The sequence below is a fragment of the Notamacropus eugenii genome, chromosome 5 (genome assembly GCF_028372415.1).
Source record: "Notamacropus eugenii isolate mMacEug1 chromosome 5, mMacEug1.pri_v2, whole genome shotgun sequence".
Lineage (NCBI taxonomy): Eukaryota > Metazoa > Chordata > Mammalia > Diprotodontia > Macropodidae > Notamacropus > Notamacropus eugenii.
In genome coordinates this window covers 405,393,960-405,408,641 of record NC_092876.1, presented here as the reverse complement: position 1 = coordinate 405,408,641, position 14,682 = coordinate 405,393,960, and the positions used below count along the sequence as shown (strand labels likewise).

Sequence of the window (14,682 nt, the reverse complement as noted above, 5' to 3'; positions counted from 1 at the left end):
GCTTTAGTATGTCAAAAATTTTTTTGCTATTTGGACTAACAATCTTAAAATACAAGTAGTAAGAAGTGATAGCATAGGCTAAAATACCACTTCAAATGGAAAGCAAATGCGTGTCTCCCCAAGTTTTCCTTGGGTGTTTTTCAGGTCCATTCCAGATTAAGGTTGCAAGTGGCTCTGAATCATGAACTTTGGATGAGTTTCACAGAATCTGAGGAGCATTTCAGCTAACATCTAGACCAACCAGTTCCTACCTGAACAAAAATCTATGATATACAACACAAATGGTCATCCAGCTTTTACTCGAAAATCCCTATTGAGAGAGACCCCAGTACTTTCTAAGGCAAATCATTTAACTTTTAAAGAGCTCTAACTATCAAGAAGTCTTTCCTAACATCAAATCTACATTTGTCTCTCTCCAGTTTCCATTTGTTCTGGTCATAGTCCTATCCTCTGAAGTCAAGCAAACAGTTTTAATTACTCCTCCACATGGTCCCCCTATAAACACTTGAAAGCTTGCTAACATATCCACTCCTACCTATAGTCTTCTCTTTCCCAGGCTAAATATTTTAGCAGTTCCTTCAACTAGTCCTTATATGGTAGAATCCAGGACAGCATGCCTTCTCTAAGGCAGCCTAATATGAGGTTTTTAAGCTAACATATCACTGCTGACTTACACTAAGCTGAAAGCTTCAGATGTTTTTTAGACAACAGCTATGCATTCCCCCATATCATGCTCATAAAATTGATTTGTTGAACTCAAATGATGAACTTTACACATATCTATATTTTGTATCATTATATTAGGGTAATCACTATTACATTAGTGAAATCTTTTCAGATATTAGCACATTAGCTATCCTTTTGCTTCCTATCATCTACAACAAAGAACAAGGACAGAGTCTGGGCACTTTACTAGAAAGCTCCTTCCAAACTGACAATGAATCATTAATGACTACTCTTTGCCAGCCACAACCAGTTCTGAATCTACCTCATCTAGCCAATCTGGTCCACTAAAATAACATGAGAACTTGTCAAATGATTTTGCTAAAAATCTAAGCAAAACTACAACACTCGTTCTTTCTCTCCTTGCTCGGCCTCTCTGTGTCTCTCTTTCTGTCTTAGCCTCTCTCTCGCCATATATTATATGCATGTGTGTATATATATGTATATATATATATATATACACATATATATACACACATATATACACACACATATATGTATGTATGTATGTATGTATGTGTGTATATATATATATAAAAACATACACACACAGCATTACCTTAATCTACACATCTAATAATGACCTTATCAAAAAAAGTTAATAATGACCAGATCTTGAGGCAGCCATGTTGGTTTTTTTATGATCACACCTTCCTTTTCTAGATTCACTAAACACCACTTTAATTACACACTTTAAAATTTTTCCAGGAATAAAAATCAAGCCCATTTGCTTAAACTTCATGGGCTCTATTTTCTTCCCTTTCTTGAAATTCAAGACAATACTTGCTTTTACACAGACTCCATTTTCTTCCTTTTTTTGAAAATCAAGATGATATTTGCTTTATACAGTCTTGGCACCATTCTCTCTCTGATCTTTTAATAAAACTGAATAGTCTAGATCCAGTCCCTTTACAGATATCATTAAGTGAAAGGAAAGACAAAGAGTAAAATAATTTTAAAATAATTCTTGCAACAAACCATACTTTTCTTATGTATGTACTGAATTTATGCACTAGGTGTTATAGGATACGTAAGATATTAAAAACATACTACCTGTTCTACCGGAGTCTGCAATCTAGTTAAGGAGAGATGGCATAAATACATGAGAAAGTAAAGTAACAGTATAAAGTGGCCTAGGAATTAAGTGCCAAATAAATTTGATAAGTGCAGGAGAAGGAAATCACTGTGGGCTAAAGTGGCTGGAAATGATGGTACCAGATACTGAGGCTGAAGAATAGAAAGCATTTAAATAGGTGTAAGGGAACACCTAGGAGAACATATGGAATGAAGGTATGAAATTTAAAATTAACATGGCATGTTTGAGAGATAAGTTAATTTAACTGTCACAAGGATTTATGATAGTGAATAATGAGAGATGCAGTTGGGTAGGGTCAACGCATGAAAAACCTGTGAAGTCAGACCGGGCAATGAAGGTTGGAAGCAACATGAGGAATACTTTGTTTCAAGATCAGTCTAGCAATGGAGCATCAGGTAGAAGGAGTAGGGAAAGAATGGAGATAATAAAATTGCTGCAGTAGTCTGCATATTAAGGGGTGGGTCCAATGAGCATTTAAAAAGGATAGATGAGAACTGAAAACAGATGAGATACAAAAAATTAAGGAAAGAGAAGGATCTAAGTAGACTAATCCTTCTATTCTGAATTGACAGAAATAACTAGCATGTCAATGACAAAGAGATATGGACGAGAATTTTGTTTGACAACAAAGATGACAAAGTTCACTATAGGACATTCATTCAACGAACATTTGAGTACCTACTATATGTTGAAAGCATTACCTTAGTTGTTGTGTGACATATCAAGGTAGGCAGCTAGGTGGCACAATGGTTCATCTTCCTAAATTCAAATCCACCCTCAGGCACTTACTAGCTGTTAGCCCTGGGCAAATCACTTAATCCTGTTTGCCTCAGTTTCCCCATCTGTAAAATGAGGAAATGGTAAAACATTCCAGTATCTTTGCCAAAAAAACCTGAAATGAGGTCATAAAAAGTTGAACAAGACTGAAAAAGACTAAATAACAACAATTTTAGGGGACATAAAAAAGAGTACTTGCTAGAAAAAAATTTAAGTTCATTGCTTAGAAGCAATGCTGAGTTTGAATTGATAGCAAGAAATCCAAGTGGAAATGTCCTGCAGGCAAATGAATATATAATGCCAGAGTTGAGCTGAGGCGATGGGACAAGAAATAAAATTTAGGATAGAGATTAATAACTGAAGTTATAAGATAGGACCTGTTCATCAAGGGAAAAAAATACAAACACACATGTTAAGGAAGGTTGGGAAGAACAACCAACAAAAAAAGACAGAGATATGAGTAGAGAAATGCAAAGAAAATACAGTGTCATAGAAGCCAAGTTTTTAAAAACTGACATAGCGGTCCGAGCCTGGGAGCAGCAACCTCACATCTATCTCAGAACTTTCGCAGCCTGACCAGCTATCCCCCCAGCTACCCTCCAAAATGGCATCAACTGTCAAGGATCAGCTTATCTTGAATGTCCTAAAGGAGGACCAGGTTCCCCAGAACAAGATCACTGTTGTTGGGGTTGGTGCAGTTGGCATGGCATGTGCCATTAGTATCTTAACAAAAGAAGTGGCTGATGAACTTGCCCTAGTTGATGTAGTAGAAGACAAACTAAAAGGAGAGATGATGGATCTCCAACATGGCAGCCTTTTCCTCAAAACGCCAAAGATTGTTTCTGGCAAAGACTACAATGTGACTGCAAACTCAAAGCTGGTCATTGTTACGGCTGGGGCACGTCAACAAGAGGGAGAAGGTTGTCTTAATTTGGTCCAGCATAATGTGAATATCTTTAAATTCATCATTCCCAATATTGTTAAATACAGCCCTAATTGCAAGCTGCTTATTGTTTCCAATCCAGTGGATATTTTGACATATGTGGCCTGGAAGCTAAGTGGCTTTCCTAAACATCTTGTTATTGGAAGTGGTTGCAATCTGGATTCTGCCCGTTTCCATTACCTAATGAGGGAGAGACTTGGTGTCCATTCTTTAAGTTATCATGGATGGGTCCTTGGGGAACATGGAGACTCCAGTGTTCCTGTGTGGAGCAGTGTGAATCTTGCTGGTGTGTCTCTAAAGAATCTTTATGCTTTTTTGGGAACTGATGCTGATGCAGAAAATTGGAAAGATGTTCATAAACAGGTGGTTGAAAGTGCTTATGAGGTAATCAAACTGAAGGGCTACACTTCCTGGGCCATTGGCTTGTCTGTGGCAGATCTGGCAGAAAGCATTATGAAGAATCTTAGGAGAGTGCATCCAATTTCCACCATGATTAAGGGCCTATATGGCATTAAAGAGGATGTCTTTCTTAGTGTCCCATGTGTCTTGGGGCAGAATGGCATTTCAGATGTGGTGAAGGTCAACCTGAATCCAGAGGAAGAGAGCCGTTTAAAGAAGAGCGCAGATACTCTTTGGGGAATCCAGAAGGAGCTGCAATTTTAAAGCCTTGGAATGTGCTGCCATAAAGAGAACAGGACAGGGGTTGAGGGGTTACGTATGATCTGGTTCTCAGATAGACCAAATCCTTCCTCTGATTAGGGACTAAACACCAGAAGTGTAAAACCCGTGAACACATTCTAGTTTCTTCCTAAAGTTAGAAATGGGGAATAGAATCCTGTTGTAGTTTGCATATGATGCTGAATATGACCTGTATAGTCTCAGTGGCTGGTGTCAAGCACAGCCAGTGCCCCACAGGTATATAAACTACCTGCCTTGTATGTAGGTGCTACAAGTTCCCTTAGGTCCAGAAGACAACACTCCTGGATACAAAACACCATACAGTAGTAATTCTTTAGTGATGCATTGATTACCTTTGTGCTCCCCTCCATTAGGACACTACAGCATGGCCCCCATGTATCACCTTTCTAGAGGACCTGATTTTGTCTGCCTATATATATATCAATAGTTGTAAACTTCCATACTATATAAAAAGATCTGTATACGTACAACAATGCAACCAATTCCTCAAGTGTCATACTAACCCTAAATACTGAATAAACAACAAATAACTGATAAAAAAAATTAAAAAAATAAAAACTGATATAGTATATGTTACATCACCTTCATTTCTGCATGAGGCCCAGTTAGAAAAGGTCAGTGGATTTGACAAGATCAGTCTAAAACATAAATATGTCAGACAATTGAAGGCAAATATAAGTCAGTACTAATTTCCATACTGTCAAACACCTTGCAAGGAATATGTGTTTCTACAGAAATTCACTGTGCTACTCTAAATGAAAAATTACAGGAGAGTTACCTACCCACTCATTTCATTTGGAAGATTTATGGAATCTATTTTTCTTGGCGTTCTCAATCCACATACATAACAACTATGAACAAGAAAGGAGGTGATATCTTTCCAAAAACATATAATTACATCAATTTTGAGGAAGCAGGGGGAAAAATATGTGCTTTCAAGTGATAAATGGTATATTTAACTGCCAAAACAGATTTCAGAAGCAACTCCAAATTCATTTTAGACAGGCGAAACCATAAGGGCACACTTAAGTAGCAACTAAAAAGGATTTATTAATTGGGATATGCACTTAAGCCCCCAAATATAACACCCTTATAAAATGCTTAGGCTTTCACATGTATGTGTATGTGTTTATAAATGCTTAGGCTTTCATATGTGTGTGTATGTGTTTACATATATACACATATATACATACAGGCATGCACATGCATACATCCATATATATGAACAGACAGATAGATACACACAGGCATGCACATGCATACATCCATATATATGAACAGACAGATAGATACAGAAAGATATTTAAAATCTCATTCATGGCTGAAAACAATTCTTCACTGTCAGGCAGCCTTTAACAGTCTCTAACTAACTTCTTAGCAAGCTGCTACAAAGGAAGACACATTAATTACAATCTAATTCATACTTGAGGGGGTAGGGAGAAAGAAACCCTGGCAAACAATGTAACTGATCTAATAAAGACCATGCTCCTAAAGTTAGCCTGCCATCGACTACCAATTAATGTCAAATATGCTACTAAAATCTGAAAGGCCAGTGGCATAATGGAAAGAGTCCTGAATTTAGAGTCATGGACTTGGGATCGAATCTCATCATGTGTGACTTTGAGCAAGATACATAGCCTCTAAACCTTATTTTCCAGCTTTAAGATTGTATGAATTGATTCCATAAAGATATCATAGTATATATAATAGAGAACCAGCCTGGCACAATGTACAGATGGAATCAGAAAAGCATGGATCTAATTTTGACACTGACACACATTAGCTGTATGACCATGTGCTCTTGCTTAACCTCTCAGCATCTTAAGTAAGTCTTTTAAAATTATATTTTCAGCAATCTGCATTAGAGGAAGGTACTCAGTTTCCCATACTGATGAAATCACAGCACTTGACAAAATAAAAGGCAAAAAAAGCATCTATAAAGCTAGCAAGCTGGAAAGAATCATATTTCTGAAAAACTTGTGCCCCTCACCCCAAACTTCTATGTATCATCAGTTCATTTTAATTACATAAACTATGCACTTTAGAGTCATTAATAATATACCAAAAATTTCTTGGAATTCATTTTTCAGAAAAAAATATGATTTTTACATGACCGAGTACGAGGACAATATCATATATTTGCTGTTATTAATTATTTGTTGCATAAATTCCAAGCATCATTTCAAGAAATGTATAAAAAATATCTTCACCATTCCTGGAATTAAGAAAATTCCTGAAAACAGTGCAGAATGAGACTGGAACTGCAGAAATACAGCAATACAGCTTACCTCTGGGTAAGCTGAGCTAGCCAAAACATCTTCAAAGTTCTGTTCTTGCAAATTAATGATGTACTTGACTCTCCAATCAATGGGCAGATAGAGAGCAACCAGTAAAAGATGTGTGTGACCTGATAGTGAACCAAATAGACTAGTATGGTCTAGTCCAAGCATGAAATATGCTAAACAAACTATATTAGATAACAACTAAGCTTGTGAGCAGTCATCATAGTGAGTTTTTAAATTATTAAAACATACTTGTATGAAATATTAACAAGCAGATATTGACCAGCCTTGCTCTAAAGTCCTCCATAACAGAGATTTCCAATCATTAAAAAAAAAAAACAAAAAAAAAAACTGTGCACTTTCTAATGGGGAGGAAAAATCCCAATACAGTAACAGAATACACTGTAAGCCCGTAACTGAAAATACATGTAGACTCTTAAAAAAGGAGAAAGTTTAAAATATTTGCCTACTTTTGAAACAGGCATGACAAAATGTAGTGTTCAGGACAAAACGTTGTAGCACTCAGCCTATTTATAGACTTACTGAGACCCGTGTAGAGATTTACCTGCTCAGACTCATTATTATTGTTCGCTGGTCTTTTCAGGTAAGAAAATCAGTTTCTTTTGCTCAAATAAAATAGGAATCAAAGTGGAAAAATGGGTAAGCCACTAACTTTTGGAGATTCCTTGTTGGAAAACTTAGCAACTAGATTCAACCAAGTTCCTCTTCACTTACATCAAGCTCTCTAGGTTTCAAGATTGAGATCAAATTCTACTTTTCACTGAAAGGTCTTTCCTGGGCTCCCTCACTCCCCACTAGTGTCTTTCCTCTAAGATTCCCATCTACTCTGTACATAGTTTGTACATACATAGCCATTTGCCTGCTGTCTGCCTCATCAGAATATGAGGTCCCTGAGGAAGAAATAGTGCTTTGCCTTTCTTCGTATCCCCAGAATTTAGCACATGCCTCACACATTGAAATAAGCTCTTAATAAATGCTTGTTGACAGAACAACAACCATATAATACATTAAGAGCTACTGATTCAACCACAACTCAGTACAGTTGTAGTACATATACACAAACAAGGGAAATAAATCTCACAAACTAACCTAATAGACAACATTAGCAAATAGATTGTATGGGCACTTTTTTTTTTTACCAAGTGCGTTTTGTTCATTTAACCGTCCCTGTTTAGGGATTTAGTGTGTCAAATGAAGTTAAAGGCACAAAAAGCACAACAAACAAAAAACCAAAAAACAAAAACAGCGTATCAGCAAATGTTATCAGGCATACACTTCATTTCTAGTAGTCTCTAAGGAACAAATTAGGGTTTGAGAACCTGGGTTCAAATTCAGACTGTAATTTTACTACTTGGGTGAACTTGGGCAGGTGACTTAATCTCCCTGGGCCTCAGCAGCCCCTTACAGGTCTAGCTCTATGACAGTAGGAGTCTACTTTTAATAATTCAACAAGCACTAAGGGTCCACTATGTGTTTATTAGTGTGCTAGGCGCTATAAAGGAGTCCTCCTACTGAAAGCTTTACAATCCAAAGGAAGCTGGATTCAACCTGGAAGTTTCACTAGCACAATTAAACAAAGATTAGCATCCTTGATAAATCTGACATTATGAATACCAATTAAGCTTAGTATAAAAAGTTACATTTCAGAAAGCCAAATTAATCTTACTGCAAAACTCCAAAATGAAAAGTAGATAGAAAAAACTACCTACTTTCACACTTTGCTCTAATTTGGTTTGTGCCACGTTTGTGTCTCCAACAAAAAAAAAGCAAACCGAATCAAAGTCAAGGTTTGATTTTGCACTAGTGGCCTTAGAAAAGTTATTTTGTGAGACTCACAATTTAATCTTAAAATAGTATTGAGTATAAAAAGGGAAGGTGGCTTTGGCCTCTTTGATACTGAAATTTTACTTTTAGCTCCACTTCCTCTCCAAGCTGTCAGGTGAACACACAAGTTTCAATGGGCAAACACCCATGTGGTATACATAATATTTTAAAGAACCTAGATTTGACTTCAGCTCTGTGACTTGTATCTCTTGTCACCCTGAGCAAATAGTCAAGTCTCCCTCTCTGGGCCTCACTTTCACCATCTGCAAAAAGCAACACTGTTTCATAGATTTTAGGGACAGAAGGGAGCTCAAAGCACATCCAGCGCATTTACAGATAGGGAAGTTAAAGGAACTACGCCAAGGTCACACAGGTAGTAAATGGCAGAGCCAGGATTTGACCCTCAATTCTGACCGAAGTCATCACTTTCCCTCACAGTCCCAAGGTCCCTTCTAGCCCTAAATCCTAGAGTCCAAAATTCTGTCACACCAACAATCCAAAACCATACCTCTTGAGCTATTTACAGACTTCCAAGGTATAAAATAGCTTAAAACATTAAAGAATTCAGTTTTTCCTACGCTTTACTTGTCTTAAAAAATGAACAAGAAACAGGCTTTCAGAAACAAATATTCACCTCAACTATAAATGACACAAAGAGGCTTACAAATGAGAAACCTGATATGTGTACTGACAGTATTTACAAAGACTGTTTTTCAAAAGCGAATGTAACACTGCAAAGGGGGGGGGGGGGGGGTGATTTAAAGTATTTCCAAAGTAAACACAGCACTAGGCAGAGAACGCGGTGATTTAAAGTAACCGGAAACCTAAGTAAAACTCTGTCCCTGGTTTAACTTCTGGAGTAGGAACAACCCTTCATGAATGAGAATCTAAACAACTGAGTCTGAAGTCAATTCAGCAAACTGATCGGGTGGCAGCTGAAGAAACTGGAGATGGAGAGCGACCTCCCCGCTTCAAGGAAGGGGCCCAGATCAAAGCCCAGCCCGCCCCCTCCCCAGCGCCCACCAGCGCCGCTTTACAGCCTGCCCTTCCATTTCCTGCCTGTCACTCCGGACGGCCTGCCCCGCAAGCTGCAGGGGAAACCAAAATAAAGCGGCCCGACTACCGACAGCCATGCACTCTGAGGGAAGCGCCGGGCTCCGCGCCGGGCTCCACGCCGTGCCGAGGGGCGAGCGCACCCTCACACACACTCACATGCATGTACACACAGACACACTCTCACAGACACGCGCACACAGACACACTCACAATGTACACACAGACACACATACATGTACACACATTCACTCTCACATACACACTCACACACATATACACATACACACACGCTCACACATACATGTACACACACTCCCACATACACACACGCTCACACATACATGTACACACACTCACATACATGTACACACTCACACAGACATATACCCACTCACACATACATGTACACACACTCACATACATGTACACACTCACACAGACATATACCCACTCACACATACATGTGTACACACACTCACATACACACTCTCACACACACACACATAGACTCACACACGCTACACACACGCAGCAACTCAGGAAGTTTGGAACGGCAGTGACAGGACCCACCAAGTAAAACCATCCCTGCGGCCCCGAACAAGTCCGGGCTACACCGGCTCCAAGGCGGCCCCGGGCTCGGAACGCACAGGACTCAGCCCTTGGCACCCCCCCACCCCCGCCCGCCGTACAGACACCCGCCCCTGCAGTCGGGGATCCCAAGCGCACGAGGGGCGCGGAGGGAGTGACAGCGACCCGGGGCAAGGGGGCTGCCGGGTGACAGCCACCAGGTCTTTGCCACTCTCCGGAGCACCCTCGCCCCGCGCCCGCCCCGAAGCGGGGAGGGGGCGCCGGTGGCGGGGACGCTCCCCGGGGTCGGGAAGGAGGAGGAGAGGAGCGCCGCTGTCACCCACCTTCCTTCTCGGCCCGCGCCGCCGCCACGATGAGGCTCATGACCAGGTGCAGCGCTCCCATGAGGCAGGCGGCCGGGCTCGGCGGGCGCCCGCTGGGGGCCGCGGACGCCTCCCGGACCGCCCGGGAAGAAGCGAAGGGGCAGGGCTCGGCGGCGGCGGCGGCGGCGGTTCCCGCTCCTCCTCCCTCCCGGTTCCCCATCCTCCCCGGCCGGGGGCCGCCGCCGCCGCGGGCTCCGGGCAGCCTTGCTTAGCGCCGGGCGCGTCTCGGATCCGAGGCGCAGGACGAGGCGGGAGGAGGAGGCGCCGTCGCCGCCGCGGGCTCCGGCTCCGGCCGCCGGCGCTGGAAGGAGCCGGGAGAGGAGAGCGGGCGAGAGCGAGGGCTGGGTTCGAGAGGATCCGTGTCCGGGCTCGGGGCTCCGGGCGTGTGGGGTGTCCGTGTGTGAAAGAGCGAGTGTGTCACTCACGGACGCGGCATCGCCCACAAGTACTTGAGGTAGCAGAAGCGCCGGGTCACGCACGTCGGGCCGCCATACTGGAAACGGGCACGGGAGGGCGGGGGCGGAGGAGGAGGAGCGCGGAGGGGGCGGGAGGCGAGGGGGAGGTGCGGGGCCTCGCGGTGCCGCCTGCCCCCCCCACGCCCCGCCCCTCCCTTCCGCCACCGCCTCTCGGGTCGGGCCCGGCGCCGCCCATCAGGCAGCCGTCCCCTTTTACGGAGGGCCCGATGAAAGAGAACGCCGGCCTCTTCTCCCCCCTCCCCCAAAGGTCGTGGCCCCCTCAGTCACATCCGGGGGCGAGGGGGAGGGGGCAGAAGGGTGGAGGGAGGGACGGGCTGAGAAGCCGGGCCCGGAACTATGATGGCCGCCCGAGCTTCACGCGAAGGCGACGGTCACGTGGACGTGTGAGGGAACACTCCGGCCTCTCTCTCCCGCCGTCTCTATGGTAGGAGAGGCTTGGCCTGGGAGCCCGGGGCCTCCAGCTAGCGTGGTAGGGGCCAGGGAAGGAGGGCGGTGCGGGTGGAGACGGGAAACCGAGCCTTGTGGGAGCCGCGGGAGGGAGGGGGAGTGTCTGCCGCGTGGTACGTCCCGAGCAGTCCTGGGGCTTTTCGTGCTGACGTCACTGCGTTAGCATTCCAGAACTAAACGTCAGGAGGACCTGAGCGAGCCGCCGGGACGGCTTCGCGTGTGTAATGGGAAAATCCCATCCGAGGAGACGGGCGCTGCCTGCGGTGCCTCTTAGCGACAGGGATGCCATCTCCGCCCGGCGGGCACTGAGGTGCCTAGCGAGGGGTCAGCCCGAGCTCCGTGCCAGAAAGAGGAGTGACGGCGCTTCCCTAAATTACGCACCAAGTGACGGTAAATGAAGGTAATCAGAGCCCACGGGCACCTCTCCGTACGTCCTCAAGATTTATTATTGTTATCCCACGGTGCGTTTTTGGAATGGCAGCTTGGCATAATGGACCACGGGCCTTCCTCCTCTCCCCCAAGCAGCTGTCTAAGACCGTACCTTAGAAACTGAGCTGAACCTCCCAAGAATGGGAGACTGGAATCCACAGCTCCCCCCAAAAGAAAGTGAAAGCAAATGAAAACAACATAATAAAAGGAAAAAGGCAAAGCAAATAAAAAGCAAAAAAAGAAACGAAGAAATAAAAGCAAAAAAAGAAAAGAAACTCAAATAAAAACAAAAAAAAGAAAAGAAAAAAGAAAAGAAAAGCAAATAAAAACAACATAATAAAAGAAAAAAGCAAATAAAAACATAATAAAAGGAAAAAATCAAAGCAAATAAAAAGCAAAAAAAGAAACGAAGAAATAAAAGCAAAAAAAGAAAAGAAAAAACGAAGCAAATAAAAGCAAAAAAAGAAAAGAAACTCAAATAAAAACAAAAAAAAAGAAAAGAAAAAAGAAACGAAGCAAATAAAAGCCAAAAAAGAAAAGAAAAGCAAATAAAAACAACATAATAAAAGAAAAAAAGCAAATAAAAACATAATAAAAGAAAAAAAATCAAAGCAAATAAAAAGCAAAAAAAGAAAAGAAAAAAGAAACGAAGCAAATAAAAGCAAAAAAAAGCAAAGCAAAGCAAATAAAAACCAAAATAAAAAGAAACGAAGCAAATCAAAAAAAAAGAAAAGAAAAGCAAATAAAAACCTAAATAAATAAAAGAACCACCAGGAAAGAACTCCCGGGAACAAACTTTTAACACTACATCTGCAATAGAGCTGAATTTAAAGTCAGCTGCCTTGGCTTCTAATCCTGAAGTTTACTACCTTGAAAAAGATAATTCACCTCTTGGAGTTCTTCATCTGCCGAAGGAGAGGGTTGGATGAGGCTATCTCCAAAGTCCCAAATCCTGTGGACCACTATAAAAATTCCTTTGATAGGCCAACGTTTTGAAAAATTAATTTTAAGATTAATTTTAAAACGTGCTAATTAAATTTAATACTGCATGTCAGGAAATGTGAGCACAATCTATGTGCCCTGTATCCCTAAAGTACAATGACCGGGGCAGAACCATGAGGAAAGCCTTCCTAACCCACATATATATTCACTTTTCCTCTCACCCTCCAACCTCATTTAATCGGTCCTTCTTTTGAAAAAAGTAGTGATTCTCTTGTCCCTTATTTTCCTTCTGCCAATTTTCTCTTCATTTCTCCACTCCCTAATACATACAACAGGACATAACAAAACCTCACATGTTTCTTATTTTTTTCATGGATACATTTCACAGCAATTTGTTTGATAGACCTCTTCAACATTCAGCTATCAACTTATTTGTGTTTTCCATTTTATGTTTCCTTGTTATCTTTTAGAAAGCCCATAATGGGTAGAGATTTGGTACTATTTAGCTTATATGTGTAACTCTGGTATCTAAAAATGAGGGCATTTAATAATGCCCTTTTATCATAATGATTTTGCTCATAAGAGGGACTCATCATTAAATATTTGTTTGAACCTATTGTCTAGTTTACAGAATTATGGGCATTTAAAAAAACCCACGTTTTTAAAATATCTCAGGAGTCAGACTTATGGAATTTTAGATTAAAAGGAATCTGAGAGATTATTTAGTCTTCACTCACCTCCTTTTATGGTTGAGGAAATTAACTCCAGAGACATTTCTATTGGTAAGGAAAATTTTATTAATTAGGTGTGTTATGGAAAATTTAACAACCCAATTTGCATTCCTAAAATTAAATCTGGCCAATATCCTTATATTACAAATTATAGTACCTACCCTAACTTGGGCATTTTTGCTTATAAACTTATTATATTTATGTGGTATATTCAAATACTATTTTTATTCAATAGTGTGGAGAAGTAAGTAGAGCACTAGGTTTGAACTCAGGAATATCAGAGTTCAAATTCTGCCTCTTTATTAGCTATGTGATCATGAATAAATCATTTAATCTCTCTGGGTCTCAGACACCATCTTAAGACTTACCTATCAAGTTATAAACCAGTTTCCAAAATTGAGAGTGTGAGTTCCTACACCAGGGGTGGGTAACTTGTGGCCTCGAGGCCATCTGTGGCCCTCTAGATCCTCAAGTGCAGCCCCTTTGACCGAATCCAAACCTCAAAAACAATCTGTTTGGATTCGGTCAAAAGGGCTGCATTCCTGCCTCCAAGAATTTTTCTCATGATGCTTTCCCCAAAACAAATACTTTTCCATCCTCCATCCCAATTCTTCCACAAAGTTTTTCATAACTATTCTCATTCATATCACTCTGTCCTTAGGAATCCTACAGCATATAGTATCTATGACCCTCATTTGGACATTTAATCATTATTTTCTGTTGTTATTTAGGTAGACTGTGTATTTTATCTTGTATCCCCAATAAGTAAGCTTGAGGTACTGACTTTGGAATATGCCTCACATTATTGATGGTTTGATTCACCTTTCATTGAACTGTACTGACCTCTGCAGCAGTTAATAGTACCAGGTACAGGAAAACTTGTTTAAAAGAAGTTACACCAAAGAAATTCATCTCAAGGCTCTCAAGAGTCTGTTTTCCTAACCATTTTCCTTACTCTAATGTTCTTGAATGTTACAATTTTACCATTTGTTACACTAAAAGATTTCTGAATACTGCAGCAAAAGTTGAGGCAATAAGCAGTCAGCCATTCAAGATGGTCAGACTTCAAAGGCTAGACAAAAAACAAGCATTTAAAAACATTGGTGTAAAACAGTGAGAAATATTTCAAGTCTTCAAGGACAAGAGAAGAGCAAAAACTAGTTAAGAGGTAAGCCACACGCAGAGACTACAGTATGGCTTGCCTAAAGGGGCCTAAACAGAGAATGAAGATGTTCTCAGAGGCTGAGCCAATTGCATTGGCCAGATTGTGATTAGGCAACCAGATT

The 14,682-nt window shown here is 41.3% G+C and overlaps 1 protein-coding gene and 1 pseudogene across 3 annotated transcripts in view; one reads left to right on the top strand and one right to left on the bottom strand.

Annotated features, from left to right (window-relative positions):
- TMEM131 (transmembrane protein 131) overlaps nucleotides 1-10,640 on the bottom strand; it is a 274,693-nt gene extending 264,053 nt beyond the window's left edge. For 2 of the 3 annotated variants that reach the window (XM_072614595.1, XM_072614597.1), the window contains exon 1: nucleotides 10,333-10,639. In XM_072614595.1, coding sequence (XP_072470696.1) covers nucleotides 10,333-10,531 — 199 coding nt within the window. In that variant the 5' untranslated portion in view covers nucleotides 10,532-10,639. Of the gene's footprint in view, nucleotides 1-10,332 lie in introns of all 3 variants that reach the window. The other variant, XM_072614596.1, reaches the window with a different exon arrangement.
- Nucleotides 3,125-4,281, top strand: LOC140506922 (L-lactate dehydrogenase A chain pseudogene; annotated as a pseudogene).
- Nucleotides 10,641-14,682: the final 4,042 nt, after the last annotated feature.